General features: G+C 37.9%; 1 protein-coding gene across 6 annotated transcripts in view; it reads right to left on the bottom strand.

The window, feature by feature from the left end:
- Positions 1-26,086, bottom strand: part of LOC121427196 (rootletin-like) — a 63,507-nt gene that overhangs the window by 10,076 nt on the left and 27,345 nt on the right. For 4 of the 6 annotated variants that reach the window (XM_041623468.1, XM_041623470.1, XM_041623471.1 and 1 more), the window contains 27 exons: positions 25,271-25,398; positions 24,502-24,537; positions 21,036-21,201; positions 20,502-20,608; positions 19,716-19,943; positions 18,748-19,110; positions 17,025-17,193; positions 15,948-16,147; positions 15,469-15,651; positions 14,676-14,803; positions 14,151-14,314; positions 13,589-13,819; positions 13,015-13,191; positions 12,624-12,768; positions 11,643-11,812; positions 10,368-10,547; positions 9,310-9,444; positions 8,799-8,860; positions 6,831-7,006; positions 6,086-6,271; positions 5,367-5,485; positions 4,595-4,720; positions 3,625-3,904; positions 2,973-3,164; positions 2,165-2,382; positions 1,459-1,680; positions 609-992 (listed from right to left, as the gene is read on the bottom strand). In XM_041623468.1, the coding sequence (XP_041479402.1) occupies positions 609-992; positions 1,459-1,680; positions 2,165-2,382; positions 2,973-3,164; positions 3,625-3,904; positions 4,595-4,720; positions 5,367-5,485; positions 6,086-6,271; positions 6,831-7,006; positions 8,799-8,860; positions 9,310-9,444; positions 10,368-10,547; positions 11,643-11,812; positions 12,624-12,768; positions 13,015-13,191; positions 13,589-13,819; positions 14,151-14,314; positions 14,676-14,803; positions 15,469-15,651; positions 15,948-16,147; positions 17,025-17,193; positions 18,748-19,110; positions 19,716-19,943; positions 20,502-20,608; positions 21,036-21,201; positions 24,502-24,537; positions 25,271-25,398 (4,875 nt within the window). The remainder of the gene's footprint in view (positions 1-608; positions 993-1,458; positions 1,681-2,164; positions 2,383-2,972; positions 3,165-3,624; positions 3,905-4,594; positions 4,721-5,366; positions 5,486-6,085; positions 6,272-6,830; positions 7,007-8,798; positions 8,861-9,309; positions 9,445-10,367; positions 10,548-11,642; positions 11,813-12,623; positions 12,769-13,014; positions 13,192-13,588; positions 13,820-14,150; positions 14,315-14,675; positions 14,804-15,468; positions 15,652-15,947; positions 16,148-17,024; positions 17,194-18,747; positions 19,111-19,715; positions 19,944-20,501; positions 20,609-21,035; positions 21,202-24,501; positions 24,538-25,270; positions 25,399-26,086) is intronic. The other 2 variants (XM_041623467.1, XM_041623466.1) reach the window with 2 other exon arrangements.

The following is a 26,086-nucleotide window of genomic DNA, read 5'->3' as shown; positions in this document are numbered from 1 at the left end:
GGGTGCATTCCAAAATAGGCATTGAACAGAAATAATAATCATATTCTGCTTTCATAGCACTTTATACATCGGAACGATGTCTCTAAAGCACTTTTACACATATTTTTACCCTGGCCATTGAATCACTGCTTGACTTGAATGATATATGCATTTTCTCCCCCCCCCCCTTGGGGAGCATTTCAACAAGAGTTTGAAACTCTTGTTGAGCCTTACTACATAGGCTGGAGGACAAATATTTCAACTATATTTCTTTCTGTGTCAAATCAATTAAATATGGTTAGATTTCATTTGAATGTAGGTAGTGGAAGAGTTGCTCATTCCAATAAACTACATGTATTTTTGTACACCAAGATTTTTTTTAAGCAAATGATTATTTTACATTATCACAGCTTGCTTACTGACTCATCATGAGTTCTGAGCTGGGTGGCCACCCTATTGTCAAGTACTGTTTCGATATTGGTTTATCCGAAGGAGACACTCTTGAAATTCAACCAATAGAGGAGTCTATTACAGTATAGTCAAGTTCTTTGAGATATGAATTGCAATTGACATCTATATTGCTTTTTAATCAGAGGCATCCACCAATAATATTCGATCAAAAAGCTAACCTGATCCTTCAGAGTATGTTCTCCTTCTTCAGACCTGGCCAAAGAACTTGACAGTCTATCGATGGTCAGCTGCAACGATGTGTTCTTGCTCTCCAGGTCCTGGATCTGTCTCATCAAGGCGTCGATCCTATCCTGTAGGACCTGGCTCTCCGTCTCCTTATCATTCATCGATAGATGAGACCTCTGAAGGTCACCTTCAAGGGCCCGTCGCTTCAGCTCCAGCTGGGTGCAGCGGTTCTCGGAGGCTTCCAAGGTCTCGCGCAGGGACCGTTTCTCCCCCTCCATCTTCTGGGAGCCCTGGTTCATCTTGGCGATGCGGTCGCCCAGGTTGCGCTTCTCGGCCTCGGCCGATTGCAGGGAACGCTCAAGGGTGTTGATTTTCTCCTGCATGGATAAGTTTAAAATGATTGGAAATCAGATGATCAGTATCAACTTTAATTTTTCTATTACAATTAAAACTTGGTACAAGGTAAACATTTTGTAATAACAAAATTTCCTGTTGTCACAAGGTAAGATTAATGGTCTCAGCTCAAATTCCCCTCAAACAAAACAATTCCTGTGCCCTGCAGCATTAAAGTTATGATGACAATTTTTCCATCCAATGGTCAACTGCAATGGTAATCATGGCCAATAGCCATTCAAAGTCAAGGACTCCATGGAAGATACCACTGGATGAAAAATATACCACAACATTTACTCTAATGCAATGGAGCATAGTGTAACAAATAAAATGTTATTGCTCCGTTGGGACATGCTGAACATGGAATAAAATAGTTATTTTCTTTGACCACTTTGATTATCATTAACATCACATCATCATCGCCATCATCATCATCGTCACTATCATTACCTGCATGCCTTTGCGATCCCTCTCACTACGACGGATGGTCTCTTCTTGTAGCATGAGGGCAGTCTGCGCACTGCTGAGACGTCCATCAGCACCACGCTTCCCTTCCTCAGCTTCCGTCAGTGACTTCTGGAACTGTTGAAGACGTTGGTCAACACGATGCCTGGCTGCCTCATTCTCAGCGAGCTCTTGGGTGAGCAGACGAATACGGGCAAAGGCTTCATCCTAAAAACAAGTCAACAATCTTAAAAATTCAGAAATTGGTATACCACCCCAATAAGCAAACTACATGTAGGCTAAATCTGTATAAAAGATATATAATATACAGTTATTGTGTAAAAGCATTGAGAATGGCTTGAAAATATCTCTTTAACAAAGAAATGCCCTTATTCAATGAGCAAATTAACAGTACTAACATCTTTTTAACTCTGTTGCAATTTGCAAAACTGGGTTGCTTAGGGAATTTCTGCCCTGGGGAGGGTTTCACAAAACTCTTCATAAAGTTATACACAACATTACACACAACTGGAATAAGGCAAGCCAAATATGTGCCTCACTAATTTTGATTTTAAGCACATAGCTTTATGAAACAGCCCTTTAGTGCGAAAAAGTATGGAAATCTAATACATTTTAGTATAAATCTCATGGGGACTTGTACCTAAAGAAGATTTCACTTGAATAAAGATGACAAAATACAGCCTGAACTCACCCTTTCTCTCTCTGTATCCTTGAGTTGCTGGGAGAAGTCCTTGAGAGCGATCCTGACAGTCTCGGGGTCGATATCAGCAACGAGCTGCTCCATACGAGTAGGGGAGGTACTACGGGTTGGTAGAGGACTGCCGGACCGGTCCTGGAGCTCGGGGGAACCTGTGCGGGGGATGGGGGTGCCAAAGCCGTCAGCCGTGGAAGCAAAGGTGTTGTCAAAACCTGTAAAGAAAGTTGCAGAAGAGTTTTTGGTTGCTGAGAAAGTAAGGATGTTCATATTTAAAAGTCTGATGAATAATTGAAAAAATGTAATAGATTTTCAGCTACTAAAGATAAGTAGAAAAGGGGTGATTTGTGATTGAGAAGTAAAAAAAAGGTTTCAAAATATCACACTGCAACAGGAAATTTCTTCATCAAACATTTCTAAGCATTTATGACTTGAGTGACACTCATCAAATGATTATCACTTCTTATCTAAAATGACTTAAACACTTTTAACCCTACCACTACACATAGACTAAATATGTACAAAGATATTTTAGTAGATACTGAATCTACTACCTACATTAAAATTCATGTAAAAGCACAACAAATCTATGGACCTACATTTGACAGGAGATTTAGGCCCACTACCTTCCCTGACTGAAACGGTCTGACAAAGAGTCTTACGATTTAAAATAGGATTGAATAACATGTAAGAATAAGACTCGGCCTTACTGCCCTTGTGCCGGAGAAGGACTCCTATCTCTGAGAGATAAGGCCCGGTAAAGGTATTAAAGATCTAAATACAATCGTACAGATGTAGGATTTACCTTTGACAGGAGACCTGGTCCTACGTCCTCGTGCCGGACTAGGACTCCTATCTCGGAGTGATTGTCTTGTTCCCGGTGAAGTACTGCTAGTGAGGTTCATTGAGCTGCCCATTCCACCCGCTCCGATGCCTAGGGTTCGCCTTAGGGTGGAGTGGAGGCTTCCCAGCTTGAACTCCACTTCTTGCTTGGCTCCTAGATTGGGACGAATGGAAATTGGAATCAGGGTTATGAGGGACAACAAATAAGAAGAGCTGGAAAAAGTTGAAATTGCAGGAGTAATTTTGTCAACAAACACTCTTATCTGGTCAGAGTCATATTGACTGCCCATTCAGATGTTAACTGATATTCATTATGTATTTTCTGCATTTCTGGTAGTAATCATTTTGTACTTTTGTAGCTAGAGATATGTAACTGCAAATAAGTTTTGACCATTTTACTGTCATAGTAGATGTGGTACTTGACATGTTACCTCGTCAACTCATGCTCATAATTCAAAATATGTTTCTTTTCATAAACCTTCATTAAATAGAATAAAATGAATAAAGCTTGGTGAAATTCCATACAGCATAAACTTAAAATACAATGTAGCAAAAATAAAAAAAATACTTTTTCATGATGATCGAAAGGAGATTAAAGGCTGTAAGAAATTTACCTTCAACTTGAGCCAGCTGGGATTCCAAACCATTGACCCTTCCCTCCGCAGCACTCAGCTTCAGTTTAAGGTCTCCCAGCTCTGCCTTGGTCCCATCAAGTGAGTTCTCTGAGGTGCGTAGCCTTTCTGAGATACGTCTCTCGGCCGAACGTGCCTCATCTACGGACATTGCGTAATCCTTCTCCTTGAGACGTAGCTCCTCCTCCAGGTCGCCATAGCGACGGTTGAGGTTCTGAGCCTCCTTCCGAGCGGACTCCCGCTCTGCCTCTGTCTCCATTACCTACAACAGAACAATAGAAGCAAAGATGGTAAGCGGTCGGGTCTGATGCAAATTAAATCGCATTTTATAACATCTACGTCTATTTCTAAGGCATAAAGCTGTATAACTGCATGTACAATGATATCCTATTACTTTGTATGAAAGAATTGAAATAAAAATAAATGAATTGTACTTTTTAAATTCTTGATAAGTTTCAAGGACACAAGACGTTATGAATACATTATCTTACATCAAAATTTTTTTTTTAAAGATAATTATATAAAACACATTGGTTTGAAACTTATCAAGCAAAAACCCATACCCAGGGTAAAATCAGCACAAAAATCAAAATTACTTTGAAAAATGTACACATATATGTAAAAGAATAATAGACAGCACTTGAATGGTGCCATCTATTCTGAAGCATGCTTTATTACCAGCACATACTCTAAACACAGGGCATCAATCAAAATTATTTTCAAATATATACAAATGTAGTAGTAATAAGAGTAGGCATATGAATAGCACCATCTATTCCAATGCATACTTGATAAGCCCTAGCTTTCCAGTGCTAAGTTTATTCAAGGAATCAATCCTGCCAGATACCTGTTCACCTCACCTGGGTTGGGTGCAGCACAATATAGTAAACCAGTAACATCAATATTGATTCGCATCTATCATCGGAAAAAAAGCTAACATCTAGTATCCTACCTTTTGTTTGAGGGCATAGATTTCCTTTCTATTTTCATCTTCTTTCTCGTCGTCCCTAGCCACACGGTTTTGAAGATCATGAATGTCCTTGGTGAGCTTGGCCTTATCAGTGTCCAGGGTCTTCACCTAGTTGGTAGGTAAGATTGAGATAAGATTAATTTTCAGATGGTTAAAGGGGCAGTTCACCCTGACAGAGTTTATTGTAAAACCAGAAGAAAAAATTATTAAAAAATATTGGTGAAGGTTACGTTATTAGAATTTAAATTTTTTGATTTGTGACATAGAATGAGAGCAGCTTTACATGTATCATGAATTATAAAAGTCAATGAAACTTTACTTTCTAAAAAAAAAAATTGAAGATGGGTTTTATTGTAAATTTACAAATCATTTCACACCCGCTCCCGAAAGAAAATTTTCATCCATCATGAGCCATGAAAACTTGAAATTCCTGCATCTTATATTACATAACAGTTGGGGCAGCTGCTCATATACAAAAACTTGACAAAATAGAAAAGGGGCTAAATGGCAAATTAGACCCTGATTGTAGACAAACCAGGATTAGACCAATATCATCAGCAACATCATTATCAGCAGTAGCTGCAAGCATCATCATCATCAACAACATTATCATAACCTTCATCATCATCATCACATCATGCTTCTCCTCCTCATCATCTTCATCCTCCTCCTCGTTGGTGGTGTCGTCATCATCATCATCATGCTTCTCCTCCTCAACATTTTCTTCTTCATTCATAATCATCATCATCCTCACCTGTCTTCGCAGTTCCTGTAGCTCTCGCCTCGCTTCCAGGCGTGACTTCTCAACTTCCCTCAAACTGGCTCGAAGATCACCAGATTCCTTCTGCAAAGCCGTCTTACTCTCCTCCAAAACTGTTAAAATAAATGAGAAGTTTCGCATATCTAATGGAATCTCTGATTTAAAGACGAAAATTTAATGTAGATCATCAAAAGATATGTTTATGTGCTGTGGCATTGCAATTATCTGCACCTCATTTGATCTCCATAATGTCAAAATGTGACATCAACATTTGTAACACAAAAAGTGCAGTACACTGTGAAATATCTTGATTGAAAGTTCATCGCTCTCTGCTCTATCCATGATGAGTGCACCACTATCAACATCACCAACGAGATCCCTTCATAACCTATCCCATGACGTAAGTCTCTCCATTAACGCCATACACTCTCCTTATGCACGCGCAGTAAGGCTGATTTCCCCAAGTCAGGACTCTGTAACACGAAGGTTAGTGATTACTTGCTAAATGACATTGCCTAGCAAGACCATTGTAGCAGGCCTATTTTGCTCAGTATACCGACTTGGAAATAGAATTGTTCTTTCAAATTCGTGATTAATCGCTAACCTTTGTGCTACGGGGCCCTGAAGAATATACGCCATGTATGAGAAATTAAGAATCTCTCAATCACCCAAAACAGCATCATCAATACAATATCAATTCTATCAAGACTCACCAGCAATCTTCTGCGTCTTGTCCTCCACATTCCTATTCAGCTGGATGCGATCCGTCTCCACCTTCTTCACCTTCTGTCTCAGTTCTTCATTTGTTCGATTGATGGCATCCTTCTCGCGAACCTCGTCGTTCATCTGTCGCTTCAGCTCCATGTTCTCCTTGCGCTGGATCTCTCGGCCTTCATCACCTGTGAATGTAAAACGGTAGGTAATGCACTTGAATTTTACACTCAACATTTTCTTACGTTCAAGGTTGACTTGAATCTAGCCGTGACCTTTGCCTTGATCAATGTGCAATATAAAGTTTGTTTTCCAACCAAGGCATTTCACTTCTGATGGATTGAATTCAGTATGGTTATGGTACTGGTGCATAGAATTCATGACAATAAAATTGCTGTATCGTTACTTAAATTCATTCAAGATACATCATTCTTGGCCGACATGTAATTACATACATATACATTATCTATCTGGCAGAATCATCTATGATAAATTTATCTTTTTGAGCATTTGGCATTAGCATTCTTGATAAAAAAAATCTTGCTGTATCATCCAGATACATCATTCTTTGACCTACATGTATATACATGTAGCAATTATTCATCTTTCAGAATCATGTTTGGTATATATATTTTTTGAGCATTTGGTGAGTGCTGGTAAGTGCAGTCTAGTCTTTTTAGTTAAACATATGTAAAAACTGTGGAACTTTTGTGGAAAAAATAAATACTTCAAGTGTGATCTTGGTACCTTCTCTGATTTTGCGATGTGCTTCGATAAGCTCTCTCCTGACCCCATCTCTGCTCTCTTCGGCCATCTTGAGTTGTGTTTTAAGTTCGTTGACCTCTCTCAGTAGAGCTTCCTTGGCCTTTTGCAAGTCTTTGATTTGATTGCTAAGATCCTTGGCTTGACGCTCTCGAGCATTCCTGTCAAAATTAAAACATGCATATTTTTTTTGAAGATGTGGGATATCTTTAAACAACCAATGAACAATATGGGACATTTCTAAACTACCAATGAAAACATATGGGATATTTTAAAACATTTGTTTCTAACCTCTTTTGCAACAAAAGTAAGAACAGAACTAAAGGTGACTTGACCTAAATGGCTGTCATGATGTGTTACCATGGCATTTGGAGTAATTCTAAGTTACAATTAGTGGCAAGTTGTATGCAATGTCACCCTTCTGCATCATTTTGAATACACGTATATGCACATTGCTAAATCCATTTAACACAAATTGATTTTTAGTAAGAAATTTAACAAACAACTGCCTACTTTGGGCTAGATAGGTGAAACCTTTAACCATTTTACAGGGTTCCCAGCTTTTACAGAAAACAATTCCCTGATTTTTCTCTGACGAAGTTTAAAAATTCCCTGATTATTTAAACCCATTCCCAGTTTTGCATGCTTACTAAGTTGTTGCAGTGAATCACATTTATTTTCAGTATAAAAACAATAATGTAAAACTAATTAGTACCACCATAACCAGTCATTCATAGGATTTTGTTTTGATATGCAACAAATATCAGAGTCTGGATGACGACCATGCTCTTGACTTCAGGGCTGATCAAATATTCCCTGATTTTTACCTCATTTGAGTCATTTTCCCCTGATTTGAGTTATATAAAAAAAAAATCAAATTCCCTGATTTTTCCCCAACAGGAAAAAAGTAAAATAATTTTCCCTGATGGGCTGAAAACCCCGATTTTCAAAAAGCATGTGATATAAACTGCTTGTTTATTCACTTGGCATCACCTAATTGATTTCCATTTAATTCTATGAGCAGCTGATATATCAACAAGACTTAAAGATTCACTCTGATCTGCTTCTCTGGGTGATAAACCTGTTATCAGTTTAACCCTATCTAGGCCGGGGGGGGGGGGCCTCCGAGGCCCCCCCCTCAACGAATCCCGCGATATTTTTGTTGCGCGAAATTTTTTGACCGTGCCGCTCGCTGACTTTTTACTTTGAAGTCTTGCGCAACTTTCGAGACCAATTTCGTGTCACTCGAGTGTGGTTCCAAAATTACGCAACATTATGTAAGTGCATGTCAGACCGAAAATTGCTTAAAAACATGATTTCGTGTACAAAGTCAATGCAAATTGTGTTTTCAACAAAAATTCATAAATGTATGATTATATTTAGTTTTGCTGGTCTAAATGTATTTATTTTTTATGCTTTTTATGATCATTTCAAATTTCATTGAAAAAACAATGAAAAACAAAAGGTCGAAAAAACAAAGAAATACATAAGAAATTGCAAAAAACAATATAATACATAAGAAAATGATTCGGTATCACAATTTTTTTCCTGTACACTTGCTAAGAACACCACCAAGAGTTTCTATACCAAAAATCAGTACATATGGAGCCTTATTTAGGGAGTTAGAGGAAAAAGTATGATTTCGCATACTAATTACGCATAAATTAGCATAATCACTTAATAGTGTTTCATATGAAATATATTACTATACAATCTTGTAGATTATGTCCAAGGCAACACCCGTGCCAATTTTCGGTGCGATCGCGCGGTCGACGGCCGAGATCTTAGGGGGGGGCCTGGGAGGCCCCCCCCCCCCGGCCATATGAACTCCAAAAATACCCCGGCCTAGATAGGGTTAATAGTTCACTTTAACAGGCTGTATAAGGCATGCATCACAATAAAGTGCATAAAAAGTATACATATTTTCTTAATAGACTTGGAGATTTGACTTACGTTCCCTCTTCAAATCGTGCTCTTAATTCCTTCAGCTCATCCTGTACATCTCGGATAGCTTCCTGTAGAAAACCAAGCAATTAATTGAAACATTATACATAAAAGTATCTAATTTCTGTTTGAATTATGAAGCATTATATGCAGACAGAGTACACTGAAGTGTCTGTCAATTCTTTAAAGTTAATCTCACCAATATGAAAGAAAAACAAATCCCTTTTTTGATCAAAAAAATGTGAAGGTTTCTGAGCAGGTAAAATTCTTGTGTACTTGATGTTTCAAATGAAAACGAAATATAGAAAAGTTGAAAAAGACAATGCTGATATTGATGTTTGATGATGATGGGAATGGCGTTGTTGGTGGTAATGATGATAATGATGATGTAGTGGTGGTGGTGGTGGTGATGATGATGATGAAGATGATGATGTTGACGATTGTGATGATAGTGATGACGAAGGCGATGATGATGATTCTTATGACCACCTACGAGAGAATAAGCGATGTTGTATATTACCTTATCCGTCTCAGCTCTTGTGAATGCCTCCCTCTTAATCCTGTCCATCTCCATCGAAGCATTAGCGAGGTCTCTCTGAGACGAGTTCAACTTCTCAACCAGTTGGTTCCTCTCCGTCTGAGCCAAAGATAGCGACTACACAAGGCAAGACAAATAGAAATTATCAATATCCAACAAATGCGAGATCAACTTAATTCATCATTGATTTATTCTCAAAAGTGTGTCCCTAAGTTCCTCAAAGGCTAGTAACTATGTCTCCATAACACAAATGTTTGCTATTTGAAGCTTAATGGAAATGGCCAATCACAATCACTGTTGCGTAGTTATTTTGTTGAAAATACTGACCAGGAACCAATCAGAATTGTTCTTTCATATTTTTAGTCCTTGGTAATCCTGTTGTGTTACTGGGCCCTAGATTCAAAATAAAAATCCTTGTTCCATTTACTGTTTTTAGCACAACTGCATAATCATAGGTCAGACAGGAATTAGTCGAGCTTCGAAAAGAGGCTGTTCTTACAGAGTACCGAAGTGTGACGTCATTAACATTTTTTTTTGTTTTTGTTTTTGTAATTTACATTTTTTATACCACATTCAGTTGAGCAAGATGAAATACGTTTACAACCCAAATTTGGTGGGCCCCAAGATATGACCTAATGAATACATGATAAGTCTCATTGGAACCAATGTATTATTGGCCTGGTTCTGAATGTTAGGAACCAGGCCAATAATACATTGACTTCAATGGGGCTAATTATGTATTCATGAGGTCATATCTTGGTGCCCCATGGACCTATTCCCACCAAAGTTGGGTTGTGGTGGTTTATCATCATGCTCTACAAAAATACTGTACCAAAAATGATGAAATTAAAAATAATTTTTCTTTTGTCACGTCATCACTTCGGTACACTATATCAAAGAGTTGCAGTCAAACACAACAATGAATTCAAACTTGATGGTCCACCAATCAGAAGCACACATTCAGGACTTGAGCTCGATTGTCTGTGTTGCGTTCAAGCACATCTCTTTCCGCAACAGGCCCAACATGAAATAGTATCTACCTGCTGCTTGTCATTCTCCGCCAGGAGCAAGCTCTCGTCTCTCTCCCTCTGGAGCCCCAACAGCTCCTCCGTGAGCTCCTCCTTCTCCTGGAGATACCTGCCGTTCAGCTCCTCCCTCTCCTGGTTGGTCTTCCTCACAAGGTCTTCTTTCTCCGCCTCCATGGCGAGTTTCAAACTCTCCTGGAAAAAAGGGAGAAATAAACATAGTGAAGCCTTTGCTACTCGACGTGGGTGATCTTTGTATAAAGTCTACGGGTATCACTGAATTCAGATGTCAACAGGTTAACCAGAGATGCCAACCTGATTAAGAACAACTCAGTATTTCAATGGCTGAAAATCAGTATATTGGTAAGAAAATGAGTATTTTCACAGTAATACCATAGGACAACACATAAACTGAAACAAGAAATCAATATTTTGGTAAAAATATCAGTATTTTCACAGAAATTCACACACAAAACTGAAACTTCAGAAATCAGTAATTTGCAGTAAACCATCAGTATTCTTTCTCATTTTTCAGAAATAATTACTGAAAACCATTACTACTTGGCAGGTCTCGTTAACCCATTGTCTACTGGATCCTGGAGGCCCCTGTACAAAACCAACATCACAATTACAGAATCGAGTTCATAAATAGATAAAACTGTTCCTGTCTGGAACTAGGAGGTTCTAAATAAAAGTGTAGAGTAATCACAGAATTCACAAGTCCGAAGTTCAATCGAACCTGCGTAAGTGGCCTGTCTAAAAGTATCATTCTCGATAAATTCAAATTAAATTTTTATAAAGTTTTTCACCGCCTGAAATGTCATTGTTTCAACCTGGGGAGCATTTCATCAATATTTTCATCCGACAAGTTTTCAGATCTGACAACTTTCCTCGACTCTGATTGGCTTAGAAGCACTGTTACTATGGTAACTGTCGGATAACACAGGACTTGTCGGATCAAGTCCTTTCATGAAACGCTCCCCATGGTACACTTGTTTCCCTCAAATTAAATGTTGCCAGTTTCAGTTTATATGTTTCTTTTTATATATTCTTAACTGACCTGGATTGAGGTGAAGGGGTGTGGGAAGGAAGGCCTGTGGGTCATGGTAATTTAGTTAACCTTTTTCAAAACCCAGGCAGCCCCTTCATCTCTATTCCAGGTCCTTAGTACTATGTCACCTATGTCCTATTGTTTATGTGATTTGTATTGTATAATTCATGCATTTTTAATTGCCGAATAAAATAATAATAATAATCATAAAGTTTTTCTTTTAAGAGTAAGTTGCTAACCCTTTCCCTGTTGAGTCTCTCGACGTCTTCATCATGCGCCTGTTGACGCTGTTTAAGAGCCAGCTGGGTGTCCCTCTCCTGTTGTACCATACGCTGATTGAGAAGCTCAAGATCTTTCTGGTAGCGGGTGGTCTCAATCTCCATCTCCTTGCGCTGTCTGGCAAGCTCAACTGATTACAGGAGGAGAGACAATGAGAAATCATTAGAAATCAGGAAATTAAGGGGAGAGCAAAGATATGGAAACATGGACAAATGGGACAAGGGGAGCATGGGGAAAAGCAAGCTATGAATTTGCATTTCACAGAGTAAGAAAAAAACATTCATGAGAAATGATCTGGAGGGGTTCAATCTCAAGATGATGATGCACAGCATTTGTATAGCGCCATATATCTGTCAAAGACATTCAAAGGCGCTTTTTGGAGAAGCCAGCCAACCTGGGTCGCCAAGAAGGGCGTGCACACAGAACTGTGACCCACAGATCTCTCCTCCCGATATGACTGTTGCAGATGGGGAATGCAGATGGACCACTACACCGGGTTTTCCCCCTACTCTTCTTTAAGTCTGACTATAATAACGACTTAATAACTAAGTTGCATGGGATATACAACCTGTCATTGTATTCCATGGTCAATAGGACACACTTGACTGCATATTAAAAAAAAAAAAAACACAATGAATATCATGTGCATGTTGGTATGCAAGCTTGACTCTTTTTCAGACTTCTCTTTCTGAAACATTCGCAGGAATCACAAAATCAAGGGGAGAGGAAAGATATGGAGCACAGTAACATAGGACAAGGGAATGGGGTGAGAGCAATCTATATCCAGAGATTACAGCTTCATTCATATTTCTTTCTTGCTAATGATATATATTCAGTATTTTCACATCTCTTACATTGAATCATGAGCAACAGACAATTAGATAGTTCACATTCTTATGTATGAACCGCTCTTTTGAGACACCCTGTAAACATTTTTTTACCTGTTAGTCCTTCTTTTGAGACACCCTGTTCTTGAAGCTCACTCTCTAGTTGTGTCCTCTTTGCTTCAAGCTTGGCAGCGGTCTGCTGGTATTCATACAGAGTTCTCTCAAGGCTTTCTTTATCAGTATTCATCGCAGCTATCACCTAAAAAAAAACACATATTGCAGAATTTTATTTTCTGATGAATTGGTAAAAACACAACCTCTTTTTATTAAGCTGAACTATACCCACTTGGAGATAACATTGCAGTCTGTCTTAATTTGGTTATATTTGAGGCAATTGTACAATGTGCAACATCTAAGTGGAGCCCTATCTGCGCAATAAGACACCCTAAAAGCGAAAATGGGAATTAAAATATTCGGACCATATATTCTATGTGTGAATTCGTACCTCTGCTTGTGCTCTGTTCTCTCTCTCAGATGCAGTGAGCTGAACGATCAGCTCCGCCTTCTCCTTCGTGAGCTCCTCCTTCTCCTTGGCGATGCGAATGGCTGCTTCCATCTGTCTATCAACATCTCTCCTGGTCTGCAGAAGCTCCTCTGCCAACGAGTTCTTCTGTCTGCTCAGCTGTTGGTCAAGGAAGAGACAAGATGTCATACATTTATAGAGTGAATCTATTCTGACTCACGAGACAAGTAGTATGACAGGGCTTTCATTTATATTTCATCCCTTCTTGTAAGGTGTAGAAGAAAATCTGTGCCGTGGCTGGGACCCCCAAATACCTTGAAATCTCTTTTTTTAAGGGTCCCTGAAATACCCAGAAGGAAGTAATGACATTATCGTGTTAAGCAGGGACTGCTGGGAGAACAGTTTTTAGAACTATCCTGGGAAAATTCGACGTTATTATCATCACCATTATCAATAATTATTATTTTGAAGGTCTGATGTAACTTTGGATTAGCTAAACAAGTAGCTTCTACAGAAAAAAAAGGTAGCGTAAGCACCGTCCAAGATGATGACCTACCTGAGAAAGGCTATCCCCAAGCTCTCCCTTCTCTTTGTTCAGGAGACTCATCTCTTCCTCTAGTCTAGCCCGGTTATCTTCCATCAGGCTAAGACTTTGATTCAGGCCCATCTTCTCCGTCTCCGTATCCACCTTCTCGCTCTCCACCCTCATCAGCTCATCACGGATTGCCGCCCTCTCTTTGCTGATGGTGTCTTTGTCTTCGATCAGGCGGTTCTTCTCTGCCTCAAGCTGGAAAAAAACAAGAAAAAAGATAATTGATTTCGATACCTAGAGAACACTTCAAACTCCTGACCTAACTTAGTGCATTAATATACATTACTTCTCTAACATAAAACATATTCCAATTCACATTGTTATTACTCTGGCTTTACTTCAAGCAGTCTCCAGTGCTCAGTGCAGTTAAGAAATAAATCCCGCCAGGGTTCACCTCACCTAGGTAGAGTGCAACACAACTTCTGGAAAATTTCTTGCAGATTCAAAACCACATGTTTGACAGAGAGAGTCAGAACCAAAGACCATGACATGCCCACACATCAAGATTTCATATCAGCCTTCTCACCTGCATAATGATTTTGTTAAGTTCAATCTTATCCTGGCCAAGACCTTCGTTGAGTGCCTGCATTTTGAGGAGAGAATCCCGGAGACCGGCTTCCTCTGTTCTCAGACGGTTCAACTCCAGTTCCAGTTCTGCTCGCTGGACCTCAAGACGAGACAGGCTTTCACCTGGAAGCAATCAAATCAGAAAGATGAGGGCATGGTTCATAAAGCTTTTCAATACTGACCATTTGCCACTCTCTGTCAGTTACAATGTTGACACACACACAGACAAGCCTTTCAAAATCAATAACAAGCTGACAGCTTGTGAATTAGTTTTTATATCTGACAGTATGTCATAAAAAATGTTCACAAAAGGCCTCCCCCCCCCTTTGAATGATACACAACAACTAAAATCTAATAGAAATTTTCCTCTGTTATGGGGTGTTGCAAGAAACTTTGATCAATTGCAAGTCTATTTTTGGTCCCTAAATCAATCATATGTCTTGTACTTAATTGCAAATTAGTGACTTTATCTGAAATGACTTACTGATCTCTGCCTTCTCTTGCTCTAGAACTTCTTTCTCAAGGACCGCCTTGTTAAGAGCTTCTTTCAAGGTAACAATATCTTCCTTTAGATTTGAGTTCTTCCCTTCCATCTGCTCAAGAAGCTTATGACTGAAAATGGGAGGAAATAAAAAAAATAATTTCCATATGTGAAACATAGACAAATGTATTTGAACAAATGTTGTTAACAATAAATAATACAAGTAGATAAGAGATTCAATCACCCCTTCAACTTTACTTTCTCTCGGTCTCAAAATTTATGCATAGTCCCATACAGGTATTAATGTGTGAAGTGTGTTTATCTCTTGGCAAAATTGGATAATTGATTATGAGTTGGTGATCTAAATCATTCCCAACCATCCCAGGTGAGGTACATTGGTATCTGGCAAGAATTGTTTGAAATGCTTCTAAACTGTAAAATGCTTGCAAAGAGAAAGCCAGGATAACAGTATCCAAAGTTACTTTGTAAGCACATAGAGACAGATAATTACAAGATATGAGCTATGCAAGAACTGCATACTACAATTGTGATAATCATCATTATCATCACCATTATTACCATCATTATCACCGTCACCGTTATCATCATCATAATCATCATCACCACCATCATCATCAGCACCATCAACTTCATCATAATCACCACCACCACCATCATCATCATCACCACCATCATCATCATCATCACCACCATCATCATCATCATCATCACCACCACCACCGCCATCATCATCAATATCATCATCATCATCTTCCTCATCATCATTACTATATACCTTCTCTCAATCTCTTTCTTCTGCCTAATACTATCCTTCTCTCTATCCTCCCTCTCATCTTCTAGGTGGTCCCTCTGTCTCTGAAGGTCCGAGTTAGCGGCCTGGAGTCTCTCGTTCTCTACGTTCAGGGATTCAATCTGAGCATTCAGAGATTGGCGGAGGTTCTCCAAACCAGACTTCTCACTAAAATATGAAATGGTACAAAATTAGATTTTATCTTGGACAAGATCTACAGGCTAAACTTGTCAATGCACAATATGTTATATGGGATAAGCTTTGAAATTTACCATCAATTTCAGAGCACTATTGTTTTCAAAGTTGCTTCGGCCAAGGTGCACCAGGCATGATATACCCCTCTGAAAAACAAATCTGAAAAATAGCCTAGGGTTGCTAAGTCACCGCTAAAGTCTGAGGCACCACTGTCGGGGCCCTACTGGTGCCAGTAAAACATTACACAAACAGCAATTCTTGAAGCTCACCTTCCTGTAGCTTCCAGGGAATTCCTCAACCTATCTCTGTCTCTCTTGACTTCTTCCAGCTGCCTCTGAGCAACACTGAGGTTGTCTCGATTAGCGTCTACCGCCCTCTCAGCTTGCCTCTTCTCGTTCTCACTAGCCTCCAGGTTCTTCTTCAGGGTGCTAGCCTGATCACGCGTGGAGCTGAGCCTGGCTTTCAGTTCCTGGGTTTCAAGATCAAAATGAGTAGTATAATAAATCAACTGATCATGAGGATGATGTTGGAAGTCATTATTCCAAATGTGCTTTCATACCGGCCCTTCTATCGTCCCCAGGCCTCCAAGTAAATTTGACCAATCAGAGATTACAATCTTTCATGAAATCTATAACATATGGTCTAATAACAAGGCATATAAAAGACATATAATCAAAATCTGTGCTTACATTTAGGGGAAGCCAAAAATGTATATATGTTGTTTAACAATTTAGGTTTCTTTGTGTTCTATCACTATGCTTTAATAGTGAAAACAAAAAATTAGTTATCATTCCCTGAGTTTGTATACAAATAGTTTGTGTGTCAAATGAGCAGTTAAACCTGTGCTGTTAAAGACTTGTGTCATATTTGGCTATCCCAAGTTAAACCACAAATTTAAAACAGAGTTCAGATTAAATAAAAGTTCAGAATACAGGTGAGTATGAATCAAGGAACTACTATTAGACCTTATGCAAATGACACAATAATCTCACAGTACCATCCCTTAGAGGAAAATAGGAATACATGTTAATCATAAAAGTGCAATCTGGAGTTTGTCAATGCATGCAAAGCAATAATTTCAGAGTTCAGAAGTGATGAAGTCAATTGCCATAGTTGTCATGGCCGTCTGGTTCTAAACAAATGAACCCGCCGAATAAATTTGTGTGTTTCTCATAGAACAAAATGGCTGCTATCGGAAATTTGATCGCTTGCAACCTATTTTTCAGATGAGCAAAGGTGTACAGATGGCTGTCAGCTGCGACTCTGTTTAGAACCAGCCCGCCATGACAGTGGCAACTGATGTCACAAATCAGTACTATATATCATGATTTCCAATGCATACTTACCTGGACCTGGAGCTGTCGTTTCTGCAGAGCGGCCTGGACGGCGGAGTAGGTGGAGTCCGGAAATCCTGGAGAGCGGGCTCTGCTGGGCGACGCAGATCGCCGGGACGGGGTAACTGGTCTGCGGGGAGAGGGGGAACGGTGACGGTGGTAACGTGTCGGGGAGTAAGGCCTATTGGTGGTGGCCAGGTTAGGAGGTTAAAGGGATCACACGTGTATATTGACAATTTTAGGAGAAGTGTAATACGTTTATTATTTTGCATCGATTATTTTGGACATGGGTATTAAGTTTGTCATTGATTATTTTTGTAAGTGAATCATTAAGTTTGTTAGTTTGCATTGGCAATTTTAGGACAAGTGTATTACATTTATTATTTTGCATTGATTATTTTGGGACATGTATTAATAGTTTGTTATTTAGGGCGTGTATATTTTGTTCATTAATTTGCATTGACAATTTCAGGAGATGATATGACATATTAATAGCAAACATAGAAATAGGCAAAAAAAACATAAATTATTTCCAATATTGTGAAAGTGCACCGATATAAAGTATATGTACATGATTAGTTTATAGTTCAAATTATTTGGCAGTGCATTCAAATTTGCACAAGGAGAACCAATATAAAATTATAACATTGATGACCAATATAAAATTATACAATTAATGACAATGAAATTAATAAAAATATATTCAATTATATTTTATGCCAATATAGACAACAAATGAACAGTAATAAATGAATAAACATAAAGGATATGATACACACGGATACACAAAGCACAACATAGAGAGGAGTGAGTTTATAATATATTATATTACATGACAACAGGTGCATGAAATCCAGGTGCAGGCATGGAAGAAAAGGAGGGAAGGAGACACAAAAAAATACATTAAGAATGATGGTATCTTCCATGGGGTTCAACGGATACGAAAAATGACAGAAGGTAGACGTTCACTACTGGAAAACAATATCAAGTAATGGGCCTTGCCTGTAATGGAATTTCCCCATACATTGAGATTAATAGAAAGGCACAGATAACAAGCAACGTATCAAAATTTATTGTTTTGAGTTCACGACATACGAATGAAAAAAATATAATCCATTGCAAAATTATCACAGGCATTGTTGTTTTTAATTTCATTCTGAATCAAAACCTGTACCTCTTATGAAAACATGGCAGGAAATGGTATGAAGAAGGTAAGACTTATTTATATAATCAGATCAATACACAATGCATGCCTTCAAACCCAAAAAGCCAAGATGGGAAATAAAGTAACGGGACTAGCAGAATTTTACCACACAATGATGAAGAGGTTTGTAAAAACAAAAAATAGTGGTACATGATGGTCAATGGGAATTTTCCACCCAAATAGAGACTTTACATATCTAAAAGGATAGATTGTTCACAACAAAAATAGTGGTATGTAGTGGTCACATGATTGTATCCTTTTTCCTAAATCCAAATAAGGACTGTCCATGTGAAACAGAGGGATTTTTCACAACAAAAACAGTGGGACATGTATGTAATGGTCATATGATTTCACCCCTTTCCAAAAATAATGACTGCCAACAAGAAACAGAGTGAGAGTTTTTTTAACACAAAAAAGTGGGGTATGATGCACACATGAGAAAATGGGCATGTCCTTCTGCCCAAGCAATGATTTTCCCTATGAGAAACAGAGGGATGAAATGCTGGATATGCTGATAGCATAATTGTTTACCTGAGTGGAGTTGACTTGGCATATGGTGAAGCCAGGCTGGCATCCATCGTGAAGTCACCATCCTGACCGGCAAACTCGGTCATATCAGCAGCGGACGCATCCGCATCCTGTATGACAGCCTGGGCAATGTCCCGCAGCGCGGTGTGCAAGGCCTCACACTCCTCCTGGACAGCACGCAGGGAACCACCGTCCGCTCCAGGGATCATGTAGGATTCGTGGGAGGCCTCCGAGTGGACGGAGTCCATGTGGTCGCCACCGGCCGCGGAGGAGGAGCCTTGACGCATCTGGAGCTGACGCAGCTGGTTCTCTTTCTCGGCCACCTGGATCTTGTAGCGCTCGTTAGCAATGGTCAACTCATTGATTCTGAAAATCAGGAGGCATAGAAAACTTGTGATGACTTTCACTTGTGTTTTCGTACCATATCCTTTGATACAATTCTGCCAACTTCAGGTTAAATGAATACTTCAAAATTTTGAATATTGATTCAATGACATTTTAATCAAGAATTTTTCCCATGGATACCTTGCATGTGAAGGCAGAAATGAAGCATATCTCTAATATTTATCCACACACCATGAACCACAATCCTGCTACATTCCATGTGTGTCCATCCAAATGGCTCCAGTACCAAATTGACTTAGTGTACCAGAGCTTTTTGGGGGCATTGCAAGAAACTTGCAGTTACTTCAAAATCTTCCTGGGGTCCTCAAATTAATCATATGACTTGTAAATGATAGCAACAATTGATTACAGATCTGCTTATAACAAGGAGTGATAACCAATTTACTTTAGCTAAAGTGATCCATTGACTCTAAAATTGTAGCTGATATTTGCAATTGATTGAAAAATATTTTCTTGTATTACCCCGTTTGTCTGGAGAAACTCGCCTCAATGCAAATAGTTAACATAAAATGGCAAAGTCAACATATTATAAAACTGGGCCCAGGGGAGAGCCTTGAGGAACTCACCTGGATGACAGATCTCCCTTCTCAGCATCAAATTTCGCCTGCATGTCCACCATCTCTTTGAGTTTCTCCCTCATCTGAGCTTCTAGCTGCATCTTCTCACCCCTCTCCCTCTCCAGGGCCAACGCTGCACCAGTCTCGCTACCCTTGGAAGCTGACTGAAGGTTCTGACAGGTTGAATGGGTGTTGCGTGATGTCCGGGTCAAATCCGATCGCATCTGAGCAAGGTCCCTGAAAAGGAAGGACCACAGCCATTAAATTTTGATATTCATTGGGGCAAGGCCACTTTTGAAAGGCACAAAAATATATTAAAGACCTGGGAGAGGAGCATTGACTATTAGTTATAGAATGATTGAATCAAACAATGAATCAGGAAAGAATAAGGATTGATCAGTAGGAGAAGCAGTGGGACCCCATGAGATATGCATGCAATGTTTATCTAAGTTAATTGTAAAATAACTTTTCGATGAGATACTTGGGGTCGAATACACTGCTGTCTCCTGCAGTTAACATTAAAGGAATGATTTCACAATAAGTGCGTTGAAGATATATAAAAAGTTGCTTGGAAAAAAAAATACCAAAAATTTTCCTCAGATCACATGCTTGATATTTTCTCTATTTTCTCATCAATGACACAATTTCTTCCAAATGCCTTTAGCACATATTTTTCATTTCTGCAAACAGACATTTGGATGGTCATTTAATTGGATTTTACGAGAACTAATTTGAAATCGTTACAATTGACACTTATCTTTCATCATTTGGCATTGGAACAAATTAATTTTTTACCTCTCAGTGGAGCTTTTCATTTCAGCAAAGTTCCTCCTGAATGCGACAATGTGACGCCACAGAACAAGGAGACGGCTGTGCTCATTGTTGAAATACTCATTGAAGGACTGAAAAAATACATAGAAAAAAAGAATAAATACATGAAATAATAACAAATTTGCCAAATGCAAGAATAATGTGGGAATAGAATATCAACCCTTTTATTTTACTGGGGTTTTTTTATTACTATAAATATATTGCTATTTATTTTACATTTGTTTTTTTCTCTTCACTGCATGACAGATAATAATAATTTTTATCAAAACATTGTAATCAACAAATTAACATCTATGAAATGTAAATCAAACTTTGATATATGGATAGTGACTTTTTCAGGTTTTCCAAATTTTTAAAACAGTTTATTCACTATGAATTCTCAAATATTTCATCCTAAATATTGCAAATTACATATTCATCAATTCATTCATTACATATCTCAAAAGCACACAAGAATTGAATTTCAACTATCACTCCTTCTCTGCATCATCCACTCACCTTCTCCTCATCCCTCCATTCCGACTCTCTGTTGTCCAGATCCTCCTGCGATCTCTTGACCTCGTTGGTCAGCTGATCTATTTCTTGGTTGAGTGACCGGTTGGCCTCTGTGGCTTGGTCCAGCTGTTCCCGCAGCATTGAATTGACCTGGGCCAGACTAGCACTCCTGTCAATGACCATCAAAGAAGAATGAATGTATTGATTACCAATATCCAAGGTTTCATTTACACTTGGTGGTATGGAGAATGTCAACACTGCAGGGGACTTATCTGCACTTAATTGATAAAAGGAACTAAGTGATATTTCGGGTAAAAGCGGAAATGGATCACAGTAGTTCTTCATCAGTCCAAGTTCTAAATCTCACACTGGAAGACACCACTAAGTATCTCCAATACTAGGATGACACTTGGAATTGATGAAAGTCAATGAGAATGGACATGTCAACCCTTCCGCTACCTCCCATGTTTATTTACCTTTCTAATGGCCAAAAATACGTTGGAAAGGTATGAAATCCTATGCCTTAAACTTTACATCTTTGTACATGTAGCACATTCAGTGTTAATACTGTATTATGCTTAGCACAGCAGAGCATGCAAGGTAGTTTTGAAGGTAAATACATCTTTAGTATATTTTTTTAAATCAGAGATGTTTTTTATTTGCCATACATATTAAAAATACAGGTATAAGACATGTATAACGTCGTCTTAATGCTTAAAGAGAACTCGAAATTAAATATTGAATTGAATAAGTTGGGTCATGATGCCTTTTAGCAAGTAGGGTAAGGGTTGTAAAATAAAGAGACCACTGACCAGGGTCCAATTAAATAAAACCCTGCAATCAATAATAACTACATGAGTTCAATGATAAACTGCTCCAGGCCATTTAAATACAACCTTTTCAATAGCTATTATTCAATTACCAAAACACATTATTGATTACAATGTTATGAAACAGAGCATGAAACAAAACATTGGGTTTTGTTTACGTTCATGAATTATGCAGCGTTTGGGGTTTTTGCTGCGCAGGGGTGCGCAAGGAGTCTGACCAAGATGTTGACCAGCTCGCTGACCAAGATGTTGACCAGCTGGAAGCCTTGACCTACTTGACCGCTACTATGCTTCCTTGCCAATGTTTGTAAACAGAAACACAAGCCTGTGCACAATAATGAATCAAGCTGACAGCTTTTCAATGTAACATATTACAAATTCTTAAAACTGATAAAAGTGTTGAAAACTGTTTCAATTTCATATTCATGTTTGACTGCTAAAGAACTGTTAAAAAATATGTTTGACTTAGTCTTGTAGCACATAATAAACTGATGGGAGATATTTTCATATGGACGCAATTTTTGTAACTGTTATTCCTTTAAAACAAAATTACATTTGTGGCTGAGGAATATCCTAAAAATGAGTAAGTAATAAATACATGTAAATGCACAAGCACACACACCATCTTATTTGTGACATTTCCAGAAAGCACAGTATTGCAAATAGCCACAATTTTTCTCTCTCACTTGTTTGAAGTGAAATACACAGGTAAATCCCTGTATTTTTTTCATGAGGATTTTTTTTATATCAAACTTCACAAGGGCACAGTAAGATCTATGCAGAATAATTACTTATTTTCCCCTCTAAATCTCCATCTACGGTGCGTGTTCAAGCGTAGCTTTTGATATGACAAGGTGCTTTCAGTACAAGGTAGGCCTACAGGTATTTCACATTTTATAACTCAGCAAAGATAAGTTTTTGAAAGTTTTTTTTTTTGCACACATGCAATATGCAAGGATCTTTGCATGAAAAGACCAATCATAATGTATACAGACAATAAAGCAGCATGCAAAAAAATAAATATCTTCACCCAGTGGATATATTTGTGCAAAGTATACCAGCAAATAATATGCTTGTATTAATGTGTAATGTAATCCCTTTATCAACTAATCTAAAACAAAAAAAATGTTTATTTTGGACTTAAAATCTTTAAATCTTTGGCCAGCAAACAAGGTGGATTGCCAAAAGGACATCATAAATACTAGATCTGCATTTGGGATAGAACTTGTTTAAATAAAAGACATACATTTGTATTTGTTCAAACATACTTGGAGGACACAATGTGATATGTGTAAAAATCATTCACCACTGCAAATTTTCATTTCTTTTTTTTTATAAAACTGGAAAAAAATGGCTCCTTGCCAGAGTCCCAATTAATACATTTCTGTCAAATCCAATCAACATGCAAACAAATAAAAGAGATTTTCAGTTCAACGTCACTGCATGAAAATTTATAAACAATTGACCATGGAATTTTCCAAAAGCAAATCCATTTTTTGGAGACAGGAGGCAAAAAGAAATCAATTGAGTCTTAACAAGCCACATCATAACTTAACAAATAAAAGCACTTCCAAAAAAAAATCACATGTGGAATATCACAAGATTCCAACATTCACTTCTAAATATAAAAGCCATTGACTAAACTACATGACAGAATGTTCTGCCTCAAAAAGTGTGAAATGCCCGAGAAAATCTTGCTTGCATACATACATTTATGTAAATAATGCCAATATGTGAATGTCGTTATCAGTTCTATTCACTATATTATTAACTTTTTTCTATAATTTTTTTTCCTAGAGTTTGTTTTCATATCCGTACATTGATGATTTACACAAGGCGCTGATGTCAGTGTAAGAGTTGGTGCTAATAGCACGGATCTATATGGCACAACACTGTCAAAAGTACACCAAATACCGAATGCAATCACCGTAGTGGGTTACAATTGTCAACTAGAGAAAAAAGCTTTGAAAATAGTCTAGACATGCAAAAGATTTCATTTAGGAGTGTGTGAGCTGGTTTGCGAAAGTGATAAAGGTCTTGCAGCAAAATGTAGACATTTCAGAATGCGAGTGTTAGCTACATGTATAATGTTGATGATTAACAAGGCAACTATTGCATTAATTTGAATCTATCTAGAATTTGTTTTTCAATTAGTTAGGTCCAAAATAAACCTCTCCTCTTTTTATATCATCCTAATTGTATTGCTAAACTAGAGATAAAAATGTATTCCTAATATCTTTTAATTTTTATCAATTACAATAAATACACACGTCCAGCATAAACAATCGTCCTAATCATATCGCTCAAAATAGAACTGCATCTCTGGAAATGTAGTTTTTATTTCATTTTTGTTTTGATTTGTTTTTAGATCCAAAGTAACCCTCTCACCTTACCAGTCCAAACTTGTATTGCTATCTTCTCTGGTTCTACCTAACCTACATTTTTTTATATATTTTCATCACATAATTTTATTCAAGAAAGTGCACAGCTTTTATACAGTGTGCATTGAAATATAACAGTACAAGCACTACAATGACATGGTAAAAAATGAAAGAAAATTTACAGGAAGTTTTGGACGGTAACACAAAGAATGACAGATCACATAGAAAGTTCAATGTGCTATGGAAACATTGTGTTACCTCCGGAGCTCCTCTTTCAGTTCTAATTGCAGATTGCTTTTTGAGGTCAAACAAAATACCAGAGAAAGTTTTTCAAATTCAGAATGTAGTACAAGTAGTGTTGCAAAAGTCAAATCCTTTGGGACCCCCACATAACTATGTTCGACAAATGTTTTGCATGATTTGGTTTTCAAAAACTGCTTTGAATTGGGTGAAAATTTGACTTTATATGGAAGGTGGACATTATAGGTAAGTTTAAGGTAAGTGCAGTAAATCCATAAATTAAATTTTGAATCATGGGACCTCTCCCCCCCTAGAAAAAAAAGAAACCCTCAAAATATTAATAAAAAATAAGAAAAAAATAATTAAAAAAATTAAATATAAATCAATAGACTCATTATTATCACTTTTAAAGGAAACATTGGATTGTATTCTGTGCTTTACTGATCTAATAAGAAATGTCAACACTTATTTCACAGTATTGTCATTATGTTTACTAACACTTTACTCTTTGCATTCCATAGTCAGAACACTGGGGCCCTGTTTCATAAAGAGTTTAACTGTTGTAACTTTGTCATTTTGGCATAGTAACCTTGATTTTGATTGGCTGCTGAGCCCTGTTACCATGGTAGTTGCAAAGTTACAACAGTTGAAACTCTTTATGAAACGGGCCCTTGATTTAAACTGTTTACAGTTTAGTACACCTTGGGTCTAATAGAAGCACTTCTTCGGTATAATGATCAAGTTAGATTACTGGTATATATTTCCGTATTTCACTGAAGATATTTACCGTTGTTGTTCCTCCTCCAGCCTGATGAGTGTGCCTTCCAGTTCCGAGACGTGCTCATCCTCTCGCATCTTAAGTCTCGTCTCGGCATTCTCTAGCTGAGTTTGCAAACTCTCCGTCGTGGTCTGGAGCTATATGAAACATGGAATTTCTCACTTTATTCTCTTTATCTAATCTATTCTTGACACGATAGGGGGAATATATATAGATAAATTCATGAAGCAAACAGATATTTTCAGGGCAAGGCTCCTTTACAGCAAGCGCATTTCTATATAACAGCACAAAGGAGAGCCATTTTTTTCTGTTTCTGAGTGGGAACTCATTAAAGCAGCTTTCTGCTTTCATGAATGCCAAGCTGGTATACAGTATATCCAATATTATATAGGAAACATTTTTAGTCTAAGTTTAATTATCAGTCATATTAGCTGACTGTAAGAGACAAAAGAAAATACTCTCAGGCCTATTTCAATATCTAATTTCAATTTACTAATTTCAAAAATACATTATAATAGTGGGCATGAAAATCATTCACAGAACTTAATATTGAAAAAGAGAAATGAGTTTTTGATTCATTATGCTTGACTGACAAAACCTTGCGTGAGTGTTGTTGAACTCTCAAATATTTGATTGATCCTGTATAATCCAGTGATATTGGAGCACCCCCAGAAGACAGAGGAACTTCCTCAGCATTTGTAACATTGATTAGGGAATGATTTTTGGTATGATAGGATCTAGCCCAAAGATCCCAAGGATGTGTGTGGGATTGTCCATGTCATAGAGGAACACTTTGGACAAAGAATTAATTCCTCAAGATCATGT

This window comes from Lytechinus variegatus, chromosome 14 (genome assembly GCF_018143015.1).
Source record: "Lytechinus variegatus isolate NC3 chromosome 14, Lvar_3.0, whole genome shotgun sequence".
NCBI classification, from domain to species: domain Eukaryota; kingdom Metazoa; phylum Echinodermata; class Echinoidea; order Temnopleuroida; family Toxopneustidae; genus Lytechinus; species Lytechinus variegatus.
This window is presented reverse-complemented; position numbering and strand designations above follow the sequence as displayed.